General features: G+C 51.6%; 2 protein-coding genes across 2 annotated transcripts; both read left to right on the forward strand.

Annotated features, from left to right (window-relative positions):
* The first annotated feature begins 3177 nt into the window (after positions 1–3177).
* Positions 3178–21627, forward strand: LOC123756172 (probable G-protein coupled receptor No18). The gene is made up of 3 exons (XM_045739254.2): positions 3178–3527; positions 5937–6217; positions 18504–21627. The coding sequence occupies exons 2-3, from the start codon at positions 6116–6118 to the stop codon at positions 19887–19889; spliced, it is 1488 nt and encodes a 495-aa protein (XP_045595210.2). The 5' UTR covers positions 3178–3527; positions 5937–6115; the 3' UTR covers positions 19890–21627.
* LOC138371727 (putative uncharacterized protein DDB_G0282133) lies at positions 3470–4647 on the forward strand. The gene is made up of 2 exons (XM_069336747.1): positions 3470–3527; positions 3803–4647. The coding sequence occupies exons 1-2, from the start codon at positions 3470–3472 to the stop codon at positions 4645–4647; spliced, it is 903 nt and encodes a 300-aa protein (XP_069192848.1).
* Positions 21628–22363: the final 736 nt, after the last annotated feature.

Below are 22363 nucleotides of genomic sequence, written 5' to 3' on the forward strand. Positions count from 1 at the left end.
TGTTAGTACAGCCAGGGCCGCCTTAGGGCAACAGACCTGGCGTCAGCAGAACAGTAACCAGAAGATGTTATTAAAAGGAAGATCTCGGATTTTATCAAAAGATTAGAGAATACATGCTGGAGTCAGGTCCCTTAACCAGGAATATTTTAATAAGTGCTGGAGGGGGAGGTGGAGCAGGAGGCGGAGCAGGAGGTGGAGCAGGACCAAGAAAGGGCGAAGGAATGAAGCTGGAATGAGAGCATCTGGAGGCGGAGACTCAATCTTCCCTGACTGAAGAACGCTCCCAAAGACTTTATTGAAATATAGAAAACGTTTAAAAGATAATATCGAGCAGGGACTGAACAAATATTATTGGCAAGCAATTTCAGCCCCATGGAAGGTAAGTATGTGTATATGAAGGAATTGTGCGAGGCTTGGGAGGTGTTGGGGGTGACAATGGCACCGGATATGTTGAAAGTTAGGCTTCAAATATTGACTTGAGGTTGTTTGGGCCGCCCAAACTTTCCATTAACAGCCTCGTTTAGACCTAATGAGCATTGGTGCTCGACTAGTTGTGTAGACCCCATGGCGTCTACGACGTCCAGACGCGACCTGTCCTCCTACAGCCTGTCCTCCTACAGCCTGTCCTCCAACCTGTCCTCCTGCAGCCTGTCCTCCTGCAGCCTGTCCTTCTACTTCCTGTCCTCCTACATCCTGTCCTCCTACAACCTGTCCTCCTACAGCCTGTCCTCCTACAGCCTGTCCTCCTACAGCCTGACCTCCTACAACCTGTCCTCCTGCAGCCTGTCCTTCTACAGCCTGTCCTCCTACAGCCTGTCCTCCTACAGCCTGTCCTCCTACAGCCTGTCCTACAACGTCGCTTTTCGCACGTATGCGTCACATAAGGCCCAAAAATCGTCGTACTAGAAAATGGAAGCGGCTGGCGAAAGTGACGTACTGTCCCGTTTTCTGTTTTGGGTCCTCTGGCAGGTTAGGAGAGACTACTTTAAATTGACCGTTTTCTGGACGTTGGCGAACCCTTAGGAGGACGGACTGGTTAGCGACATCAATGGTGGTGGGTAATATACCCCTTGACCTGACCTTCTTGTTGCAATACGGCCCCTTGACCTGACCTTCTTGTTGCAATACGGCCCCTTGACCTGACCTTCTTGTTGCAATACGGCCCCTTGACCTGACCTTCTTGTTGCAATACGGCCCCTTGACCTGACCTTCTTGTTGCAATACGGCCCCTTGACCTGACCTTCTTGTTGCAATACGGCCCCTTGACCTGACCTTCTTGTTGCAATACGGCGCCTTGACCTGACCTTCTTGTTGTTGTTGCAATACGGCCCCTTGACCTGACCTTCTTGTTGCAATACGGCCCCTTGACCTGACCTTCTTGTTGCAATACGGCCCCTTGACCTGACCTTCTTGTTGCAATACGGCCCCTTGACCTGACCTTCTTGTTGCAATACGGCCCCTTGACCTGACCTTCTTGTTGCAATACGGCCCCTTGACCTGACCTTCTTGTTGCAATACGGCGAGAAATATATTACCGGCAAAGCTGATAATTTTAGCTCATTGTATTAACTTTATAAAGATAATCTAACGGTGCAATTTTTATCCACAGATCGGCACAGACCGTGAAGAGTGCTGACATCAGGATCCGCTAGAGCACGACTTTCGTCTGTAGACACTGACAGCTGGGCCGACAGCTGGAGCCGACAGCTGGAGCCGACAGCTGGAGACGACAGCTGGGGCCGACAGCTGGGGACGACAGCTGGGGACGACAGCTGGGGACGACAGCTGGAGCCGACAGCTGGAGCCGACAGCTGGAGCCGACAGCTGGGGCCGACAGCTGGAGACGACAGCTGGAGACGACAGCTGGGGCCGACAGCTGGAGACGACAGCTGGGGCCGACAGCTGGAGACGACAGCTGGGGCCGACAGCTGGAGACGACAGCTGGGGACGACAGCTGGAGACGACAGCTGGGGCCGACAGCTGGGGACGACAGCTGGAGACGACAGCTGGAGACGACAGCTGGGGCCGACAGCTGGAGACGACAGCTGGAGACGACAGCTGGAGCCGACAGCTGGAGCCGACAGCTGGGGCCGACAGCTGGAGCCGACAGCTGGAGACGACAGCTGGAAACGACAGCTGGAGACGACAGCTGGAGACAACAGCTGGGGCCGACAGCTGGGGACGACAGGTGGGGCCGACAGCTGGGGACGACAGGTGGGGCCGACAGCTGGAGACGACAGGTGGGGCCGACAGGTGTCTTAGAGTGACGAAGAGAAAAGGCTCCATAACAATACCTGTATTCAATATCTTCGAGTTTCAAAGAATCCTCTGATGTTCAGAGTAATCTCCTCTTGGCCCTTCTAGAGGCTCTGAAGGACGACTGCATCATTCCCACCCCTCCATCTTCCTCCAAGACCTCCACCAAGACCTCCATCTTCCTCCAAGACCTCCACCAAGACCTCCATCTTCCTCCAAGACCTCCACTAACACCTCCACCTTCCTCCAAGACCTCCACCAAGACCTCCACCTTGCTCCAAGACCTCCACCTTGCTCCAAGACCTCCATCTTCCTCCAAGACCTCCACCAAGACCTCCATCTTCCACCAAGACCTCCACTAAGACCTCCATCTTCCTCCAAGACCTCCACCAAGACCTCCACCTTGCTCCAAGACCTCCACCAAGACCTCCATCTTCCTCCAAGACCTCCACCAAGACCTTCACCTTGCTCCAAGACCTCCACCTTGCTCCAAGACCTCCATCTTCCTCCAAGACCTCCACCAAGACCTCCATCTTCCTCCAAGACCTCCACCAAGACCTCCACCAAGACCTCCATCTTCCTCCAAGACCTCCACTAAGACCTCCACCTTCCTCCAAGACCTCCACCAAGACCTCCATCTTCCACCAAGACCTCCATCTTCCTCCAAGACCTCCACCAAGACCTCCACCAAGACCTCCACCTTCAGGAAACCTTCACAATTCCTCAACCAAACATACATAAACATCTTCAGAGGAGTTCGCTAAGTCGTAGGTGGAATTCAAGATGAATTTAAAACACAACTCTTTGCATTACACAGTTTTATAATCAAAGAACAATTAAAATGCATGAATCAAAACCACGGAATATTTTATATAAAGCAGTGTCATGTGTCACATATATTATATAACAAATATTATATACAACAGATCTATATATCACTGAAACTAATGTCTACTCCATCCAGATTAGTCAATGCATTTGACAGGAATTTTAAGCCACAATCCTATATATGTAAAATATTGGAAAAAAATGTATAATCTTGCAACTGCGGTCATCATTGTAGGCGATGAACAGCAGATATATAAACTGGACCTTTGTGGAGCTGTGGCTATATAAGGAGAAGATGAGAGCCGTGGGTTGGTAGGCGGCATCCTGAGACAGCTTCCGTCTCATCTCAGAGTGGGTGGAGAGCATCACCATCTTGAGAGCTGCCATGAGGGACTCCACGTCAACCACTCTTCTTCCCTCAAGAAATATGTCACGCATGACAGGTAAACCCTCAATGTTAACACACAAACCCTGAATGTTAACACATGAACCCTCAATGTTAACACACAAACCCTGAATGTTAACACACAAACCCTGAATCTTAACACACAAACCCTGAATCTTAACACACAAACCCTCAATGTTAACACACAAACCCTCAATGTTAACACACAAACCCTCAATGTTAACACACAAACCCTCAATGTTAACACACAAACCCTCAATGTTAACACACAAACCCTCAATGTTAACACACAAACCCTAAATGTTAACACAGAAACCCTCAATGTTAACACACAAACCCTCAATGTTAACACAGAAACCCTCAATGTTAACACACAAACCCTCAATGTTAACACACAAACCCTCAATGTTAACACACAAACCCTCAATGTTAACACACAAACCCTCAATGTTAACACACAAACCCTCAATGTTAACACACAAACCCTCAATGTTAACACACAAACCCTCAATGTTAACACACAAACCCTCAATGTTAACACACAAACCCTCAATGTTAACACAGAAACCCTCAATGTTAACACAGAAACCCTCAATGTTAACACACAAACCCTCAATGTTAACACACAAACCCTCAATGTTAACACACAAACCCTCAATGTTAACACACGAACCCTCAATGTTAACACACAAACCCTCAATGTTAACACAGAAACCCTCAATGTTAACACAGAAACCCTCAATGTTAACACACAAACCCTCAATGTTAACACACAAACCCTCAATGTTAACACACAAACCCTCAATGTTAACACACAAACCCTCAATGTTAACACACAAACCCTCAATGTTAACACACAAACCCTCAATGTTAACACACAAACCCTCAATGTTAACACAGAAACCCTCAATGTTAACACAGAAACCCTCAATGTTAACACACAAACCCTCAATGTTAACACACAAACCCTCAATGTTAACACACAAACCCTCAATGTTAACACACAAACCCTCAATGTTAACACACAAACCCTCAATGTTAACACAGAAACCCTCAATGTTAACACAGAAACCCTCAATGTTAACACACAAACCCTCAATGTTAACACACAAACCCTCAATGTTAACACACAAACCACCAAGACCAAAGAAAACTAGAAGAAAGTTAAAAAAAATCGGTCATTTAACATTTACTCTGAAAACGTTTAAGATGGAACACCGAAATAACGAAACTGTGTCTGTCTGTCTGTCTGTCTGTCTGTCTGTCTGTCTGTACAACCAGTCTCCGTGGTGTAGTGGTAAGACACTCGCCTGGCTTTCCGCGAGCGCTCTGTCCTGGGTTCGTATCCTGGCCGGGGAGGATTCACTGGGCGCAAATCCTTAACTGTAGCCTCTGTTTAACTCAACAGTAAAATGTGTACTTGGTTGTAACAACGATTCTTCGCGGCAGGGGATCGTATTCCAGGGACCTGCCCGAAACACTACGCGTACTAGTGGCTCTACAAGAATGTAACAACTCTTGTATATATCTCAAAAAAAAACCTCTGTGCTTGTTCCCTTTCCAGAGACCTGGCCAGGCTGTGTCTCCTCTGGTAACCATAGCGCTGTTGCCCCTAAACATATTGTTAGAGAAAGTATTTGATTACGTAGTCAATGACTTTCAATTGTCTCACAAAAGTGGTTACTCATCACCACACTATAGTGTCGTGGTGACGGGAACTACTGAGTACTACAGCTCACGGGGTAGCTATAAGGTGTCTCCCTGTTTCTTGGTGCTGTCTAAGGGTTTGACAACAGTTCAACACGGCAAACTGTTGAGAATTGCTTAGCAGAAGGGTATGTGCTTGTCATGGTTAGATATAAATGTTTCCTCCCCGTCCCATCCCAAATCCTTATCCTGACCCCTTCCCAGTGCTATATAGTCGTAATGGCTTGGCGCTTTCCCTCTGATAGTTCCTTTTCACCAGCTTCCCTACCCTTCACCACCTTCCCCTACCCTTCACCACCTTCCCCTACCCTTCACCACCTTCCCCTACCCTTCACCACCTTCCCTTCCCTTCACCACCTTCCCCTACTCTTCACCACCTTCCCTACCCTTCACCACCTTCCCCTACCCTTCACCACCTTCCCCTACCCTTCACCACCTTCCCTTCCCTTCACCACCTTCCCCTACCCTTCACCTGTATATTATATACCATTGTATACACCATTCTTGGTATACCAACTCGTGACAGACTTTGGTGTACTGTGTCTGTTCACACTGAAACTAAGAACAATAGATATATTCTTAGCACAGCAAGAATATACCAGATATATTGTCAAGAGAAACATATTACACCCATATTAAACTTGTAAGTATATCATTTCAACCCAACAATTATGATGTTAAATAACAATTAATAAAATGCAAGCGTTACAATTCCCGTGACATAGTTTTGTTTACTAAGGCGGCGCCGTTGGAGAGTGAGGAAGGTGAAGGAGCAGCAGAGGTGCAGTATGTGGGAGATCGGGTCCCCGAGAGCGTCTCCTCTCGGCTTCATCCCCAGCCTCAGTAGCGGCGCGCATCTCTGTCTATCTCCTCCTCTCCGCTCGCTCACGCTGGCCGCCGTGAGATGCTGACACCGCCATGGACCGCTCCGAAGTGCGACATCGGCTCCAGATTGATGTTAGTGCCTTCAACAGCTCTGAAATCGTGGCGTCGGGGAACGCCAACTTCTCTCACGTGTCGGTAAGTTATTTTGTTGCGTCAAGGAGCCTCGGCTACTCTTCCGCAGTGGAGCACTTCCTCCTATGCTGGGGCAGAGAATACCTTTTGACATCCCGTCACCTGCATGCCTCCACCAAGAAACTAATCACATACGCAACTCTCATGCTCCAGTCTGTCCTCCTACAGCCTGTCCTCCTAGAGCCTGTCCTCCTACAGCCTGTCCTCCTACAGCCTGTCCTCCTACAGCCTGTCCCCCTACAGCCTGTCCCCCTACAGCCTGTTCTCCTACAGCCTGTCCTCCTACAGCCTGTCCTCCTACAGCCTGTCCTCCTACAGCCTGTCCTCCTACAGCTTGTCCTCCTACAGCCTGTCCCCCTACAGCCTGTCCCCCCTACAGCCTGTCCCCCCTACAGCCTGTCCTCCTACAGCCTGTCCTCCTACAGCCTGTCCTCCTACAGCCTGTCCTCCTACAGCCTGTCCCCCTACAGCCTGTCCCCCTACAGCCTGTCCCCCTACAGCCTGTCCTCCTACAGCCTGTCCTCCTACAACCTGTCCTCCTACAGCCTGTCCTCCCACAACCTATCCTCCTACCAAGAACGACGCTTTTCGCACGTATGCGTCACATAAGGCCCAAAAATCGTCGTACTAGAAAATGGCGCGGCTGGCGAAAGTGACGTACTGTCCCGTTTTCTGTTTTGGGTCCTCTGGCAGGTCAGGAGAGACCACTTTAAATTGACCGTTTTCTGGACGTTGACAAACCGTATGGAAAACGGACTGGTACATCTGCCCAGCGGCAGCACAAATGAGCAGACTGTAAGCGACAATAACTGGGCAACCACCTTGTTGAACCGTTGGCTATTCTTGACTCGTTCAATATTATTGAAAGTTCTTCAGTCGACAGCTTAATTATCTCCCGATTCCCTTTCATCATAACAAGCTTTAAACAGCTTAGTATCAAATTGCAACGTGCTTGCCTCTGAAGCCATGGATATATATGCATACTTAATGCCCAAAACGCCCTATTAACGCCGAAAATGCCCTATTCTGCCCGAAACGCCCTATTCACTACTATCGCCCTATTAACGCCGAAAATGCCCTATTCTGCCCGAAACGCCCTATTAACGCCGAAAATGCCCTATTCTGCCCGAAACGCCCTATTAACGCCGAAAATGCCCTATTCTGCCCGAAACGCCCTATTAACGCCGAAAATGCCCTATTCTGCCCGAAACGCGCTATTCACTACTATCGCCCTATTAACGCCGAAAATGCCCTATTCTGCCCGAAACGCTATGCGTGCTAGTGGCTTTACAAGAATGTAGAACATCAATGCTATATACTCTCCTAAGCCCAATATACCTTCTTGTATATAAATAAATAAATAAATAAATAAACAATGAGAAAGTCAAGAGCAAAATTGTTCTGAATTATTTGTCACATTAGCTGCAAGAGGCATTGATTTTCGACCTGGACTATGGCTTGGACCACGGCCTGGACCATGGCCTGGACCACGGCCTGGACCATGGCTTGGACCACGGCCTGGACCATGGCTTGGACCACGGCCTGGACCACGGCCTGGACCACGGCCTGGACCATGGCCTGGACCACGGCCTGGACCATGGCTTGGACCACGGCCTGGACCATGGCTTGGACCACGGCCTGGACCATGGCCTGGACCACGGCCTGGACCATGGCTTGGACCACGGCCTGGACCATGGCTTGGACCACGGCCTGGACCACGGCCTGGATCACGACCTGGACCACGGCCTGGACCACGACCTGGACCACGACCTGGACCACGGCCTGGACCATGGCTTGGACCACGGCCTGGACCACGGTCTGGACCATGACCTGGATCACGACCTGGACCACGGCCTGGACCACGGCCTGGACCATGGCTTGGACCACGGCCTGGACCACGGTCTGGACCACGGCTTGGACCACGGCCTGGACCATGGCTTGGACCACGGCCTGGACCACGGTCTGGACCACGGTCTGGACCACGGCCTGGACCACGGCCTGGACCATGGCTTGGACCACGGCCTGGACCATGGCCTGGACCACGGCCTGGACCACGACCTGGACCACGACCTGGATCACGACCTGGACCACGGCCTGGACCACGGCCTGGACCACGGCCTGGACCACGACCTGGACCACGGCCTGGACCACGGCCTGGACCACGGCCTGGACCACGGCCTGGACCACGGCCTGGACCACGACCTGGACCACGGCCTGGACCGACACGCCACCATTACACTGTGTGAAAATCTGGTCATTTCATAACATTGCAGGAAATGGCAAATCATTTTGGGTATAAATGATGCAATTTATACCGATAAACAGTGGTACCAACTGCATCGGACATCCTTGCACTGCATCCTTGCACTCCATCCTTGCACTACATCCTTGCACTCCATCCTTGCACTCCATCCTTGCACTCCATCCTTGCACTCCACCCTTGCACTCCATCCTTGCACTACATCCTTGCACTCCATCCTTGCACTCCATCCTTGCACTACATCCTTGCACTACATCCTTGCACTCCATCCTTGCACTCCATCCTTGCACTCCATCCTTGCACTCCATCCTTGCACTCCATCCTTGCACTTTATCCTTGCACTCCATCCTTGCACTCCATCCTTGCACTCCATCCTTGCACTCCATCATTGCACTGCATCCTTGCACTCCATCCTTGCACTGCATCCTTGCACTCCATCCTTGCACTACATCCTTGCACTCCATCCATGCACTCCATCCTTGCACTATATCCTTGCACTCCATCCTTGCACTCCATCCTTGCACTCCATCCTTGCACTCCATCCTTGCACTACATCCTTGCACTCCATCCTTGCACTACATCCTTGCACTCCATCCTTGCACTCCATCCTTGCACTCCATCCTTGCACTCCATCCTTGCACTCCATCCTTGCACTACATCCTTGCACTCCATCCTTGCACTACATCCTTGCACTCCATCCTTGCACTCCATCCTTGCACTCTATCCTTGCACTACATCCTTGCACTCCATCCTTGCAATCCATCCTTGCACTCCATCCTTGCACTCCATCCTTGCACTCCATCCTTGCACTCCATCCTTGCACTACATCCTTGCACTCCATCCTTGCACTCCATCCTTGCACTCCATCCTTGCACTCCATCCTTGCACTCCATCCTTGCACTCCATCCTTGCACTACATCCTTGCACTCCATCCTTGCACTCCATCCTTGCACTCCATCCTTGCACTACATCCTTGCACTACATCCTTGCACTCCATCCTTGCACTCCATCCTTGCACTCCATCCTTGCACTTTATCCTTGCACTCCATCCTTGCACTCCATCCTTGCACTCCATCCTTGCACTCCATCATTGCACTGCATCCTTGCACTCCATCCTTGCACTGCATCCTTGCACTCTATCCTTGCACTACATCCTTGCACTCCATCCTTGCACTCCATCCTTGCACTATATCCTTGCACTCCATCCTTGCACTCCATCCTTGCACTCCATCCTTGCACTCCATCCTTGCACTACATCCTTGCACTCCATCCTTGCACTCCATCCTTGCACTCCATCCTTGCACTCCATCCTTGCACTCCATCCTTGCACTCCATCCTTGCACTACATCCTTGCACTCCATCCTTGCACTACATCCTTGCACTACATCCTTGCACTACATCCTTGCACTACATCCTTGCACTCCATCCTTGCACTCCATCCTTGCACTCCATCCTTGCACTCCATCTTTGCACTACATCCTTGCACTCCATCCTTGCACTCCATCCTTGCACTCCATCCTTGCACTCCATCCTTGCACTCTATCCTTGCACTACATCCTTGCACTCCATCCTTGCAATCCATCCTTGCACTCCATCCTTGCACTCCATCCTTGCACTCCATCCTTGCACTCCATCCTTGCACTACATCCTTGCACTCCATCCTTGCACTGCGTCCTTAGCTTGTAGCAGTGTAGGGGTCATTACTACCACGAGTGTTGCAGGAGGATGGTAGGGCCACTATGCATCATGCGACGAGGGGTCCAACACGCCGAAACTGCTGGTGTGTAACATTGTTCGTGTCAGGTTTGAGCGCGACAGGTTTGGCCTCTAGCATATGTGCCTTGTTTATTGGGCCTTCCCTATTGCTTCCCCTCCCCCCCCCTCCCTCCCTCAAAACACACACACACACACACACACACACACACACACACACACACACACACACACACACACACACACACACACACACACACACACACACACACTCACAACGCGTCATATAACGCGTTTCAAAGCGTTATATGACAAAGAGTTATGGGAAGACGGGACACCACGAGCGTAGCTCTCATCCTGTAACTACACTTAGGTAATTACACACACACACACACACACACACACACACACACACACACACACACACACACACACACACACACACACACACACACAGCACAATTAGGTGAGTACACATATACATATTCACAGGCTATACATTTCTGGAGATCGGTTTAACAAAGTATATTAACAATTAAAACAAAAAAACTACATTGAATAAGACAAAGGTGAAGCTAATTAGAGAGAGAGAGAGAGAGAGAGAGAGAGAGAGAGAGAGAGAGAGAGAGAGAGAGAGAGAGAGAGAGAGAGAGAGAGAGAGACCAATTATACGAGCCTCTCGACTAAGAGCAATACCAAGTATGTCTCGTTAACAATACCTAATGGTGTCCCAGAGCTAATGGGCACAGAGGTGAGGAAGATGGTGATACTGAAGGACAACTGGGGTGGTGTAAGGTGGTGATACTGGAGGACAACTGTGGTGGTGTAAGGTGGTGATACTGGAGGACAACTGGGTGGTGTAAGGTGGTGATACTGGAGGACAACTGGGGTGGTGTAAGGTGGTGATACTGGAGGACAACTGGGGTGGTGATACTGGAGGACAACTGGGGTGGTGTAAGGTGGTGATACTGGAGGACAACTGTGGTGGTGTAAGGTGGTGATACTGGAGGACAACTGGGGTGGTGTAAGGTGGTGATACTGGAGGACAACTGGGGTGGTGTAAGGTGGTGATACTGGAGGACAACTGGGGTGGTGTAAGGTGGTGATACTGGAGGACAACTGGGGTGGTGTAAGGTGGTGATACTGGAGGACAACTGGGGTGGTGTAAGGTGGTGATACTGGAGGACAACAGAGAACCCAAAACTTGCTGTTTTGGGTTCATTTCATTTGGAAAATAAATTTCCATTTTCTAATACAGCAATTTGTGGCCGTAGCGCATACGGGCGAAAAGCGACGTTGAACAAATCCACAAGGGCCGTGACGAGGATTCGAACCTGCGTCCGAGAGCATCCCAGACGCTGCCTTAATCGACGTTATTTGTAAGAGGACGAGTTGATTATCGCGCCGTATGTGACTCGACTTGAGAATGGTCCAAGACGGACCGAAACGTCGTCGTCGTCTTCTCATATTCTGGTGTGTGGTCTGGTCGTCATGTCTTCAGCCTCGTTATTGTGACTCGTCGTCTCGCTTCGTCAGCGCCGACTCCAGGAGGTCGGGGCCCTCCCTGACCTCCTGTCGGGAAGGTCGGGGCCCTCCCTGACCTCCTGTCGGGAAGGTCGGGGCCCTCCCTGACCTCCTGTCGGGAAGGTCGGGGCCCTCCCTGACCTCCTGTCGGGAAGGTCGGGGCCCTCCCTGACCTCCTGTCGGGAAGGTCGGGGCCCTCCCTGACCTCCTGTCGGGAAGGTCGGGGTCCTCCCTGACCTCCTGTCGGGAAGGTCGGGGCCCTCCCTGACCTCCTGTCGGGAAGGTCGGGCCCTCCCCAACCTCCTGTCGGGAAAGTCGGGGCCCTCCCCAACCTCCTGTCGGGAAAGTCGGGGCCCTCCCTGACCTCCTGTCGGGAAGGTCGGGGCCCTCCCCGACCTGTCGGGAAGGGCCCGACCACACCTGTAGCTGGAGTGGAAGATTGGCAGATGAGTGATTGAGATCGACCAATTACATAAATGTATTTTCTTTTCTCCAACCACTTGGGCTGGACGGTAGAGCGACGGTCTCGCTTCCTGCAGGTCGGCGTTCAATCCCCGACCGTCCACAAGTGGTTGGGCACCATTCCTTTTCCCCCGTCCCATCCCAAATCCTTATCCTGACCCCTTTCAAGTGCTAAATAGTTATAATGGCTTGGCGCTTTCCCCCTGGGCTGAACAACTTGGGGGTGGGGAGACAAATTGACAAGCCGCCGACTTCCTGTCCTTACCCTTCAGGTAAGTTCAACTGAGGTAACGTGAGTCTTGCCCAGTGTGGTGACCACGACAATTGGGCTGAGTTCGCTGTTTACATTATTCTTGGTCTTTTAAAGGGACATATTAACCAGAATTGTTCATTGCAGAATTGTTCATTGTAATTATTCTCCCGAGTGATTTCATTAATTAACAAGTGAACACGTGAGTCTCACAACTAGGTTGTATTCGTGTTGATATTGTAGTCACCTAGTTGTGTTTGCGGGGGTTGAGCTTTGCTCTTTCGGCCCGCCTCTCAACTGTCAATCAACTGTTTACTACTATTTTTTCCCCCACACCACACACACCCCCCAGGAAGCAGCCCGTGACAGCTGACTAATTCCCAGGTACCTGTTTACTGCTTGGTAACGGGCATTCAGGGTGTAAGAACTGAATGGTTTTGCCCATTTGTTTCTGCCTGGTGTGGGAATCGAACCCGCGCCACAGAATTACGAGTCCTGCGCGCTATCCACCAGGCTACGAGGCCCCACCTGTGTGTGTCTGCCTCTGTCTGTGGAGACGAGAGTACTCTCTTTTGTCCCGAAACGCCTTGTGTAATAATGGCTTCGTTAGTATGTGTGCAACTACTACCCCTACACCTGTACATTACTCTTCCGTTCTTTGTACACACACATTCTTGTGAATAAAGATTATGGTTCTTACTATGAGCAACGTGGCCCGTGTGGTCAGTTCTGGTGACAACAATAACAACATTGTGTACTATATGACTTTGATTTTCAGTGTTAGAATGTTTATGTGCAATGTTCTCCTCTTTCAGCTATTCTCGCTTCATTGTCTGTGTGACTTTGTATGTGCTATTATCTTTCAGAGATTATTACTGTGCATGTTATATTAAGCGCCATTGATGGTCTATAATGAGTGATATAATCTATAATCGTCTATTATCCAGTGTTGAGTGTTATGAGTTAGTGGTAATTCCTTTCACTGTCCCTTGCTACTGCAGTTAGTGAGAGAGTTAATCACGAGTGTTCAAGTTAATTCACTCTGTGCCCTGCCAGTGACACAGTGGTACTCACACAGTACTCGGATGTACTGGTCTCGAAGCATACTAGTTCATTGGGAAAGTATTCCTGCTGGGTTAGGCTCTTGATTAGCTTTGCTGAAGTAATACTTTCCATTAACGCAATGAAAGCTCCCTGTGAACTAGTGATAAGTTGACCGAATAACCCTATTTTGTATTTACACAATTTTCAGTTAATCTCTTCCCACAGTAGTAGTAGGCATCCATCAGTCTCAGGAGACTGTGGAGTTGCGCTCTGGTTGTCGGTCTGGAGTGGCCTCTCCAGGGCGCAAAGCCAGGGTAGGTTGATACGGGGGAGAAGCCAGTACTACTCCCACAGTACTACGCTCGGTATTACTTGGGACAGGTCTTGTGTTGCTGTGCTCCTTGCATCAATATATTTTGACGTAAAACCCTGCTTGTGTTCTGCGCCCTCTGACGACCGTCGTTTAGGCAGAACGACGACCCAGTAAGGCAATGTTACGATGTAATCACGGTGGAGATTGATCCCCCTGTGGCGGGTGTCCCTCATCCACCGAAATATCGCGAATCTTGACAGTTGCTCTCATGATCAATCACCTGGATTGATGTTCCCCTCGTGGTAACACTCCCGGCGCCCCCCTCATTGTGTTGCTTGCTGGTGCAATTGTTGCAAGGGCTTCGTGGTTCAACATCACACATGTCGAAGCCGTGAATGCCGAACGCTGGTGAATTTCACACTCCAGCTCAATCAAATCAAGACACAAATTGGGGGGGGGGCTTTGGCAAGCCGCCTGCTTCCTGTCCTCGTCGATGGCACTAGAGGTATAGTGCTCTTCGGGTAAATTCAGGTAAATATAGGTGAGAATGTAACAGGCTAAGCTTGTTTTAGAAATTATAGGTCTCAGATCAAATGGGTTAAAATTGTACCACATGGCTTTACACAAACTTGCAGTGAGAGAGGAGTTTATTGACCAGACCACACACTAGAAGGTGAAGGGACGACGACGTTTCGGTCCGTCCTGGACCATTCTCAAGTCACAATCGGCTTGAGAATGGCCCAGGACGGATCGAAACGTCGTCGTCCCTTCACCTTCTAGTGTGTGGTCTGGTCAATATACTTTAGCCACGTTATTGTGACTCATCGCCTGCATAGAGAGGAGTTTCACCTGACCAGTCGGAAAAAGGTCACTGGCCAGAGATTAAGGGATTAGCAAGGCAGAATACAAAATGGCTGTCTCCCTTGTAGTAATTCAACAAGTGATGAGTAATTCAATAATACAGTATTTGCAGTAACAACCAATCTGGTTTAAGTATGTATGGCAGGTTAACATGAATGTAGAGTAAAGACCAAGGTTCGTATGCGGTCACAGAGAAAGTGACGTCATTTAGAGTAGGGGAAAGTAGTACCTAGGCCGCCCTATGACCCAGCTTGGGTCAAAGTTCTGGGGTAACCACAGCCTACCGTATTATTAATTCATAACATATAAATTCAGGTCACTATTAAATTTTGCAATTGGAAATAGCCGGGCTCAAGATGCCTATAGAATTACCATCAGTTTCAATAGGAATTCAACCATCTGGGTTGGCCAGTAAATAAGATTAGTTTGTCACATTAACCCGGCTTGGTAATTAATAGCCAGGGAAGCATGGCGGAGTAATATTATCCAGCTTCAGTCTGGAGGACAGTACGGGAGACATCTCCCGTCAGCTCTTAGTATCTCCAGTATCAGCTCTTGATACTGGTAATGGCTCAAAAGGGCCACCACTTACGGGCTATTCATGCCCGTGCCACCTTTTGGATGGCTTAATCTTCATCAATCACTCTGGAGGACAGAGAGGATAGTGTGGCTTGAGCAGCAGCTGGGAGAAGAACATCACCTCCCGAAGACCAGACGAACATCACCTGGGCTTAGAAATATTACGGTAAAGTGCTTAAGAGTTTGGTACAGTTGAGTCTCAAGCCTTGCCTTAATAGGAATATTTTTCAGTTAGGGAGTGTTTCTTTTATTTCCATTTTGATATTCTTGATTTATTAAATCTTGTCTAGTAGTTACGGTATTTTGAGCCCGCCATCAAAATATATGATTGTCCTCGTCGCGGAACCTAAGAGACGGGTTTTAGTGCCCAGTGCCCGACCCAGAGCATCGTGATACACAACAATAGGAGAAACTTTACACACACAAGTCCCAGTTGCGTGATGCATCAAATGAACAAATCAGCTGCAAAATTCGCGAACAAATCAACAAATCAGATTATCTGTTAGATTAAGGACCTGCCCGAAACGCTGCGCGTACTAGTGGCTTTACAAGATTGTAAATACTATGCTATGTATTCTCACAAACCCAATGTACCTTCTTGTAAATAAATAAATAAATAAATAAATAAATAAATAAATAAATAAATAAGATTACGGCAGCGTCTGGGATGCTCTCGGACACAGGTTCGAATCCTCGTGACGGCCCTTGTGGATTTGTTCAGGAGAAACTTATTAACAAGCGCGGGATATAAGTCTCCAGTATTGTAATGGTGTATAAGTTATGAATACGTTTCTGATAATAACAGTACATGTTGTAGTGTTATTGTGAGTCGTGTAATTAATGTGCTGTACTTTTTATGTACATGTTCGCAGTTATAAATGTACAACGTTTGATATGATTGATGAGACTGGTCCTAGGAGCAAGGACAAGCCCAGGGACACTTCAAGATGCTACACCACTAAAGATCACCTTGTTGGTGTTTTAGATTCAGCAGCTCGGAAGAAAGAGTTCCATGTAGCACGGGCTATGGTGAGCCCGTAGTGGACTTACCTGGCACAGGAGCGGGGCAAGTAGCACGGGCTATGGTGAGCCCGTAGTGGACTTACCTGGCACAGGAGCGGGGCAAGTAGCACGGGCTGTGGTGAGCCCGTAGTGGACTTACCTGGCACAGGAGCGGGGCAAGTAGCTCGGGCTATGGTGAGCCCGTAGTGGACTTACCTGGCACAGGAGCGGGGCAAGTAGCACGGGCTATGGTGAGCCCGTAGTGGACTTACCTGGCACAGGAGCGGGGCAAGTAGCACGGGCTATGGTGAGCCCGTAGTGGACTTACCTGGCACAGGAGCGGGGCAAGTAGCACGGGCTATGGTGAGCCCGTAGTGGACTTACCTGGCACAGGAGCGGGGCAAGTAGCACGGGCTATGGTGAGCCCGTAGTGGACTTACCTGGCACAGGAGCGGGGCAAGTAGCACGGGTAATGGTGAGCCCGTAGTGGACTTACCTGGCACAGGAGCGGGGCAAGTAGCACGGGTAATGGTGAGCCCGTAGTGGACTTACCTGGCACAGGAGCGGGGCAAGTAGCACGGGTAATGGTGAGCCCGTAGTGGACTTACCTGGCACAGGAGCGGGGCAAGTAGCACGGGTAATGGTGAGCCCGTAGTGGACTTACCTGGCACAGGAGCGGGGCAAGTAGCACGGGTAATGGTGAGCCCGTAGTGGACTTACCTGGCACAGGAGCGGGGCAAGTAGCACGGGTAATGGTGAGCCCGTAGTGGACTTACCTGGCACAGGAGCGGGGCAAGTAGCACGGGTAATGGTGAGCCCGTAGTGGACTTACCTGGCACAGGAGCGGGGCAAGTAGCACGGGTAATGGTGAGCCCGTAGTGGACTTACCTGGCACAGGAGCGGGGCAAGTAGCACGGGTAATGGTGAGCCCGTAGTGGACTTACCTGGCACAGGAGCGGGGCAAGTAGCACGGGTAATGGTGAGCCCGTAGTGGACTTACCTGGCACAGGAGCGGGGCAAGTAGCACGGGTAATGGTGAGCCCGTAGTGGACTTACCTGGCACAGGAGCGGCAAGTAGCACAGACTATGGTGAGCCCGTAGTTTACTTACCTGGCACAGGAGCGGGGCAAGTAGCACGGACTATGGTGATCTTGTAGTTTACTTACCTGGCACAGGAGCAGCGAGTAGCACGGGCTATGGTGAGTCCGTAGTGGACTTACCTGGCACAGGAGCGGCAAGTAGCACGGGCTATGGTGAGCCCATAGTTTACTTACCTGGCACAGGAGAGCGGTAAGGAACACGGGCTATGGTGAGCCCGTAGTGGACTTACCTGGCACAGGAGCGGGGCAAGTAGCACGGGCTATGGTGAGCCCGTAGTGGACTTACCTGGCACGGGAGCGGGGGAAGTAGCACGGGCTATGGTGAGCCCGTAGTAGACTTATCTGGCACAGGAGCGGGGCTGTAACTGCAAAAACCACATTCACTCCAAACATCTATACCACCTTCGGGGTTATTCATGCCCATGCCACCTCTTGTGATGGCATAATCTTCATCAATCAATCAATCGGAGCAAGAGACAGGTGTTGCGGACATAAACACCGGCAATACCTGTACATTACTTCTGTGGTTAAGGGAGCCGGTGGCTGAGCGGACAGAACACTATACGCGTGATTCGGTGGTCCCGGGTTCGATCCCGAATTCCGGCGAGAAATAATGGGCAGATTTTCTTTCACCCTAATGCCCGTTACCTAGCAGTAAATAGGTACCTGGGAGTTAGCTGTCATGGGCTGCTTCCTGGGGGTAGAGGTCTGGTCGAGGATCGGGCCGCGGGGACACTAAGCCCCGAAATCATCTCAAGATAACGTGGGGAAGTGTTGGTGGCGCGTCTGGGGAATTTCTGGCGCTGTACGTTCCTGAATCTTCAATTGTAAATTACTTTTCGTGTGTTGCAGATGAATGGTCACTTGTATTGCCAGAATTGTTAGCTGCTGTTATGTATAAATTGTCTTGTGTTGCAAGGGAAATACTGCGATCATTGCATGGAACATGTATTGCAGAGGCTGTGGAACCACCATTGTGTATTGTCTTGAACAGTGAGCAATCATTGATTACCACCTTCCATTGCAGGGGCAGCGACAGTCATGATGTATCACTATTATGTATCACTGTGTTGCAGCTGTAGTTAACCACTGGGTACCACTTGTATTACAGAGGCAGTAGAGGACGATGGTGTGTGTGTGGTGTTGCAGCGAGGGTAGTGACGACTGTGCCTGTGTTGCAGGGATGGTGGAGCGGGTGGGAGGGCGTGACGCTGGCCACGCTGCAGGTGGGCGTCTTCGTGGTGGGTCTCTTGGGCAACGTCACTGTTGTGGCCTCCGTCTGGCGCAGAGGAACCGGCAAGCAGCATCAGCAGCAGCCGGCCGCTCATCGGCACGCCCTTCTGCTGTCTCTAGCGCTGGCGGACCTGCTGGTGACGCTGCTGTGTCTGCCGGCTGCTGCCACCAGTCTCCTCAGGTTCCCCTGGGCAGCACCGTGGGTACTGTGCCCACTCTTGTCTGCTGCACAGAGCACTGCTCACGCTGCCTCCACACTCTCCCTCACGCTCCTGGCCCTCGACCGCTACCTCACAGTACGGTGGCCCAAGTTGGCCCCGCGCGTGTCTGCCGTCACCGTGCAGCTGCTGGTGGCACTGTGGCTGGTGGCGGCGGTGGTGGCACTGCCCCGCGGCTTGACTGCCACCCTGCTGGCGCCGGGGCCAGAGTGCCAGGAGGCCTGGCACCTCCCCGCAGCCCGCGCTGTTTACCACACAGCGGTGGCCGCATTCATCCACCTGCTGCCCTGCGCTGCTGTGCTGGTCTTCCACGCTGCGGTGGCTGCATCGCTAAGGCGTCGGAGCGCCGACGACACCAGGATGAACCTGCGGCCGCGGCAAGTGATCATCATGGCGCGGGACTGCAGCTTGGGAGGGGCCAACAACCACAAAATCGTCGCTGCCTCGTCCAGCGGAGACTCTGCCAACGAGGATGATGAGAGGGCAGCCTTCGACCTGCAGGGGGCTGCCATCTGCCAGGTCACGAGGGACGCGGGTAAGGGCAGGGGGCCGCAGCCGCCGCCCAGGGCAGTGCCCACCATGAAGCCCGCAAGAGACGTCCACACCATCATCCGCGCTCACCGACGAATGCGCATGCGCGGGCCCGCCAACGCCGCTTCCATCTTCACCTCATACCGCGGGCATTCCGTGGAAACCCGCAGGCGGCTGGCGCGGCTTCTGGTGGCACTGGGGGCGGTGTTCGCGGCGTGTTGGTGCCCTTACGTAGTGGCACTTGTGGTGTGGGCGTTCCGAGAGTCCCCCGCCACCCGCCACGCCCTAGACGTGACCCTGGTGCTTGGCCACGCCCACTCCGCCATTAACCCAGTGGTCTACTGGCTCATGAACCGCGCCTTCCTCTCCTCCCTACACCGCCTCCTGTGCACCCACCTGCGCTTCCCCGAGGGACTGTCATGCGCAGGGTGCGCACGACCCGCATGCCTCACGCGCCAGTCTGCGCCGTGGGCGGGCAATTCCTCCACTAACGAGGACAACCTCGGACCCTTCCACCCTAAGTATCTGAACCCACACGCTCTGAGACCTCAGGCGTCACGCTGCACCTCTCAGTACTTCCACTGAACACAAGACTCACCGGGGCGCTCACACCTCCGCACGTACAGATAGACACTGACAGGTCGACACTGACAGGTCGACACTGACAGCTCGACACGGACAGCTCGACCTCGTCACAGACAGCTCGACCTCGATACGGACAGCTCGACACTGACAGCTCGACCTCGACACGGACAGCTCGACCTCGACATAGACAGCTCGACCTCGATACGGACAGCTCGACACTGACAGCTCGACACTGACAGCTCGACAGAAGTAATTACATCCAGGTGTTATGGTGTAACCTATTTACTGCCTTCAGACCAGGCCAGAACTATCTCTTACAATTATTAATATGTGGATATGAATTAATGCATACACTTGTATTATGCTATAACTCACAACCTTTGGTAACGTCTACCAAAGCTCTACTTATTTATCTTACTTTCTACAAAAACTCTACTCATTTATGTCTACTTTTAAGGTTCATAATTAAGAGAATAATTTTACATCCACACATGATTGAACAAAATTGTTCAAAGCAAACATTAAATCTAGTGTGTGAGCATCTCTAATTTATTCATACATAATGTATCTCATACATATGAGTATCAGAGCTCCTCATTAAAGAGGAGCTCATTCAACACTCCTCAACACTCATTGTTGTTGGAGGATTCAACACTTATTATGATGTATATGTGTGTGTGTGGAGTTTATCTAAAGCTATTCAGACACATGCGTGATCTTGTGTGATTATTTTAGAAGATTCGTTAAAGGTTTTTTGTGTAATATTCATGTTCCAGTCTGCTTGAACACCTCACAGGAATACTGATCACTTCCCTCAGACCACCTCCCTCAGCCCACTTCCCTCAGACCACTTCCCTCAGACCACCTCCCTCAGACCACCTCCCTCAGACCACTTCCCTCAGACCACCTCCCTCAGACCACCTCCCTCAGACCACTTCCCTCAGACCACCTCCCTCAGACCACTTCCCTCAGACCACTTCCCTCAGACCACCTCCCTCAGCCCACTTCCCTCAGACCACCTCCCTCAGACCACCTCCCTCAGACCACTTCCCTCAGACCACCTCCCTCAGACCACCTCCCTCAGCCCACTTCCCTCAGACCACCTCCCTCAGACCACCTCCCTCAGACCACTTCCCTCAGACCACTTCCCTCAGACCACCTCCCTCAGACCACCTCCCTCAGACCACTTCCCTCAGACCACCTCCCTCAGACCACCTCCCTCAGACCACCTCCCTCAGACCACTTCCCTCAGACCACTTCCCTCAGACCACCTCCCTCAGACTACCTCCCTCAGACCACCTCCCTCAGACCACCTCCCTCAGACCACCTCCCTCACATACCACCTTCCAATACGGGTCACAGTACGGTCTTGTAAACTGTATATATATATACCTATTTATATACCCATTAAAGACTAATGTTTTGTACAAGTAACCATGTATTCATACCATTATACCATTACGGTTATGTATACTGTATACCAGTGAATATATATATTTTGTAAACTTGCCTCACTGCCCATATACACAGGAAGCAGCATAGCAGCTGTATATTTATGTATATCATACAGCACTGTTCGTTGATGGTGTCAGAATTATGTGGCGCGGTGTATATATATATTATCCGTGTGTCGTGTGGTGGAGGCAGCGGCGTCTGTCGTGTGGTGGGTGGTGGAGGCAGCGGCGTCTGTCGTGTGGTGGGTGGAGGAGGCAGCGGCGTCTGTCGTGTGGTGGGTGGAGGAGGCAGCGGCGTCTGTCGTGTGGTGGGTGGTGGAGGCAGCGGCGTCTGTCGTGTGATGGGTGGAGGAGGCAGCGGCGTCTGTCGTGTGGTGGGTGGAGGAGGCAGCGGCGTCTGTCGTGTGGTGGGTGGAGGAGGCAGCGGCGTCTGTCGTGTGGTGGGTGGAGGAGGCAGCGGCGTCTGTCGTGTGGTGGGTGGAGGAGGCAGCGGCGTCTGTCGTGTGGTGGGTGGAGGAGGCAGCGGCGTCTGTCGTGTGGTGGGTGGAGGAGGCAGCGGCGTCTGTCGTGTGGTGGGTGGTGGAGGCAGCGGCGTCTGTCGTGTGGTGGGTGGAGGAGGCAGCGGCGTCTGTCGTGTGGTGGGTGGTGGAGGCAGCGGCGTCTGTCGTGTGGTGGGTGGTGGAGGCAGCGGCGTCTGTCGTGTGGTGGGTGGTGGAGGCAGCGGCGTCTGTCGTGTGGTGGGTGGTGGAGGCAGCGGCGTCTGTCGTGTGGTGGGTGGTGGAGGCAGCGGCGTCTGTCGTGTGGTGGGTGGAGGAGGCAGCGGCGTCTGTCGTGTGGTGGGTGGTGGAGGCAGCGGCGTCTGTCGTGTGGTGGGTGGTGGAGGCAGCGGCGTCTGTCGTGTGGTGGGTGGTGGAGGCAGCGGCGTCTGTCGTGTAGTGGGTGGTGGAGGCAGCGGCGTCTGTCGTGTAGTGGGTGGTGGAGGCAGCGGCGTCTGTCGTGTGGTGGGTGGAGGAGGCAGCG

The sequence above is a fragment of the Procambarus clarkii genome, chromosome 36 (assembly GCF_040958095.1).
Source record: "Procambarus clarkii isolate CNS0578487 chromosome 36, FALCON_Pclarkii_2.0, whole genome shotgun sequence".
Lineage (NCBI taxonomy): Eukaryota > Metazoa > Arthropoda > Malacostraca > Decapoda > Cambaridae > Procambarus > Procambarus clarkii.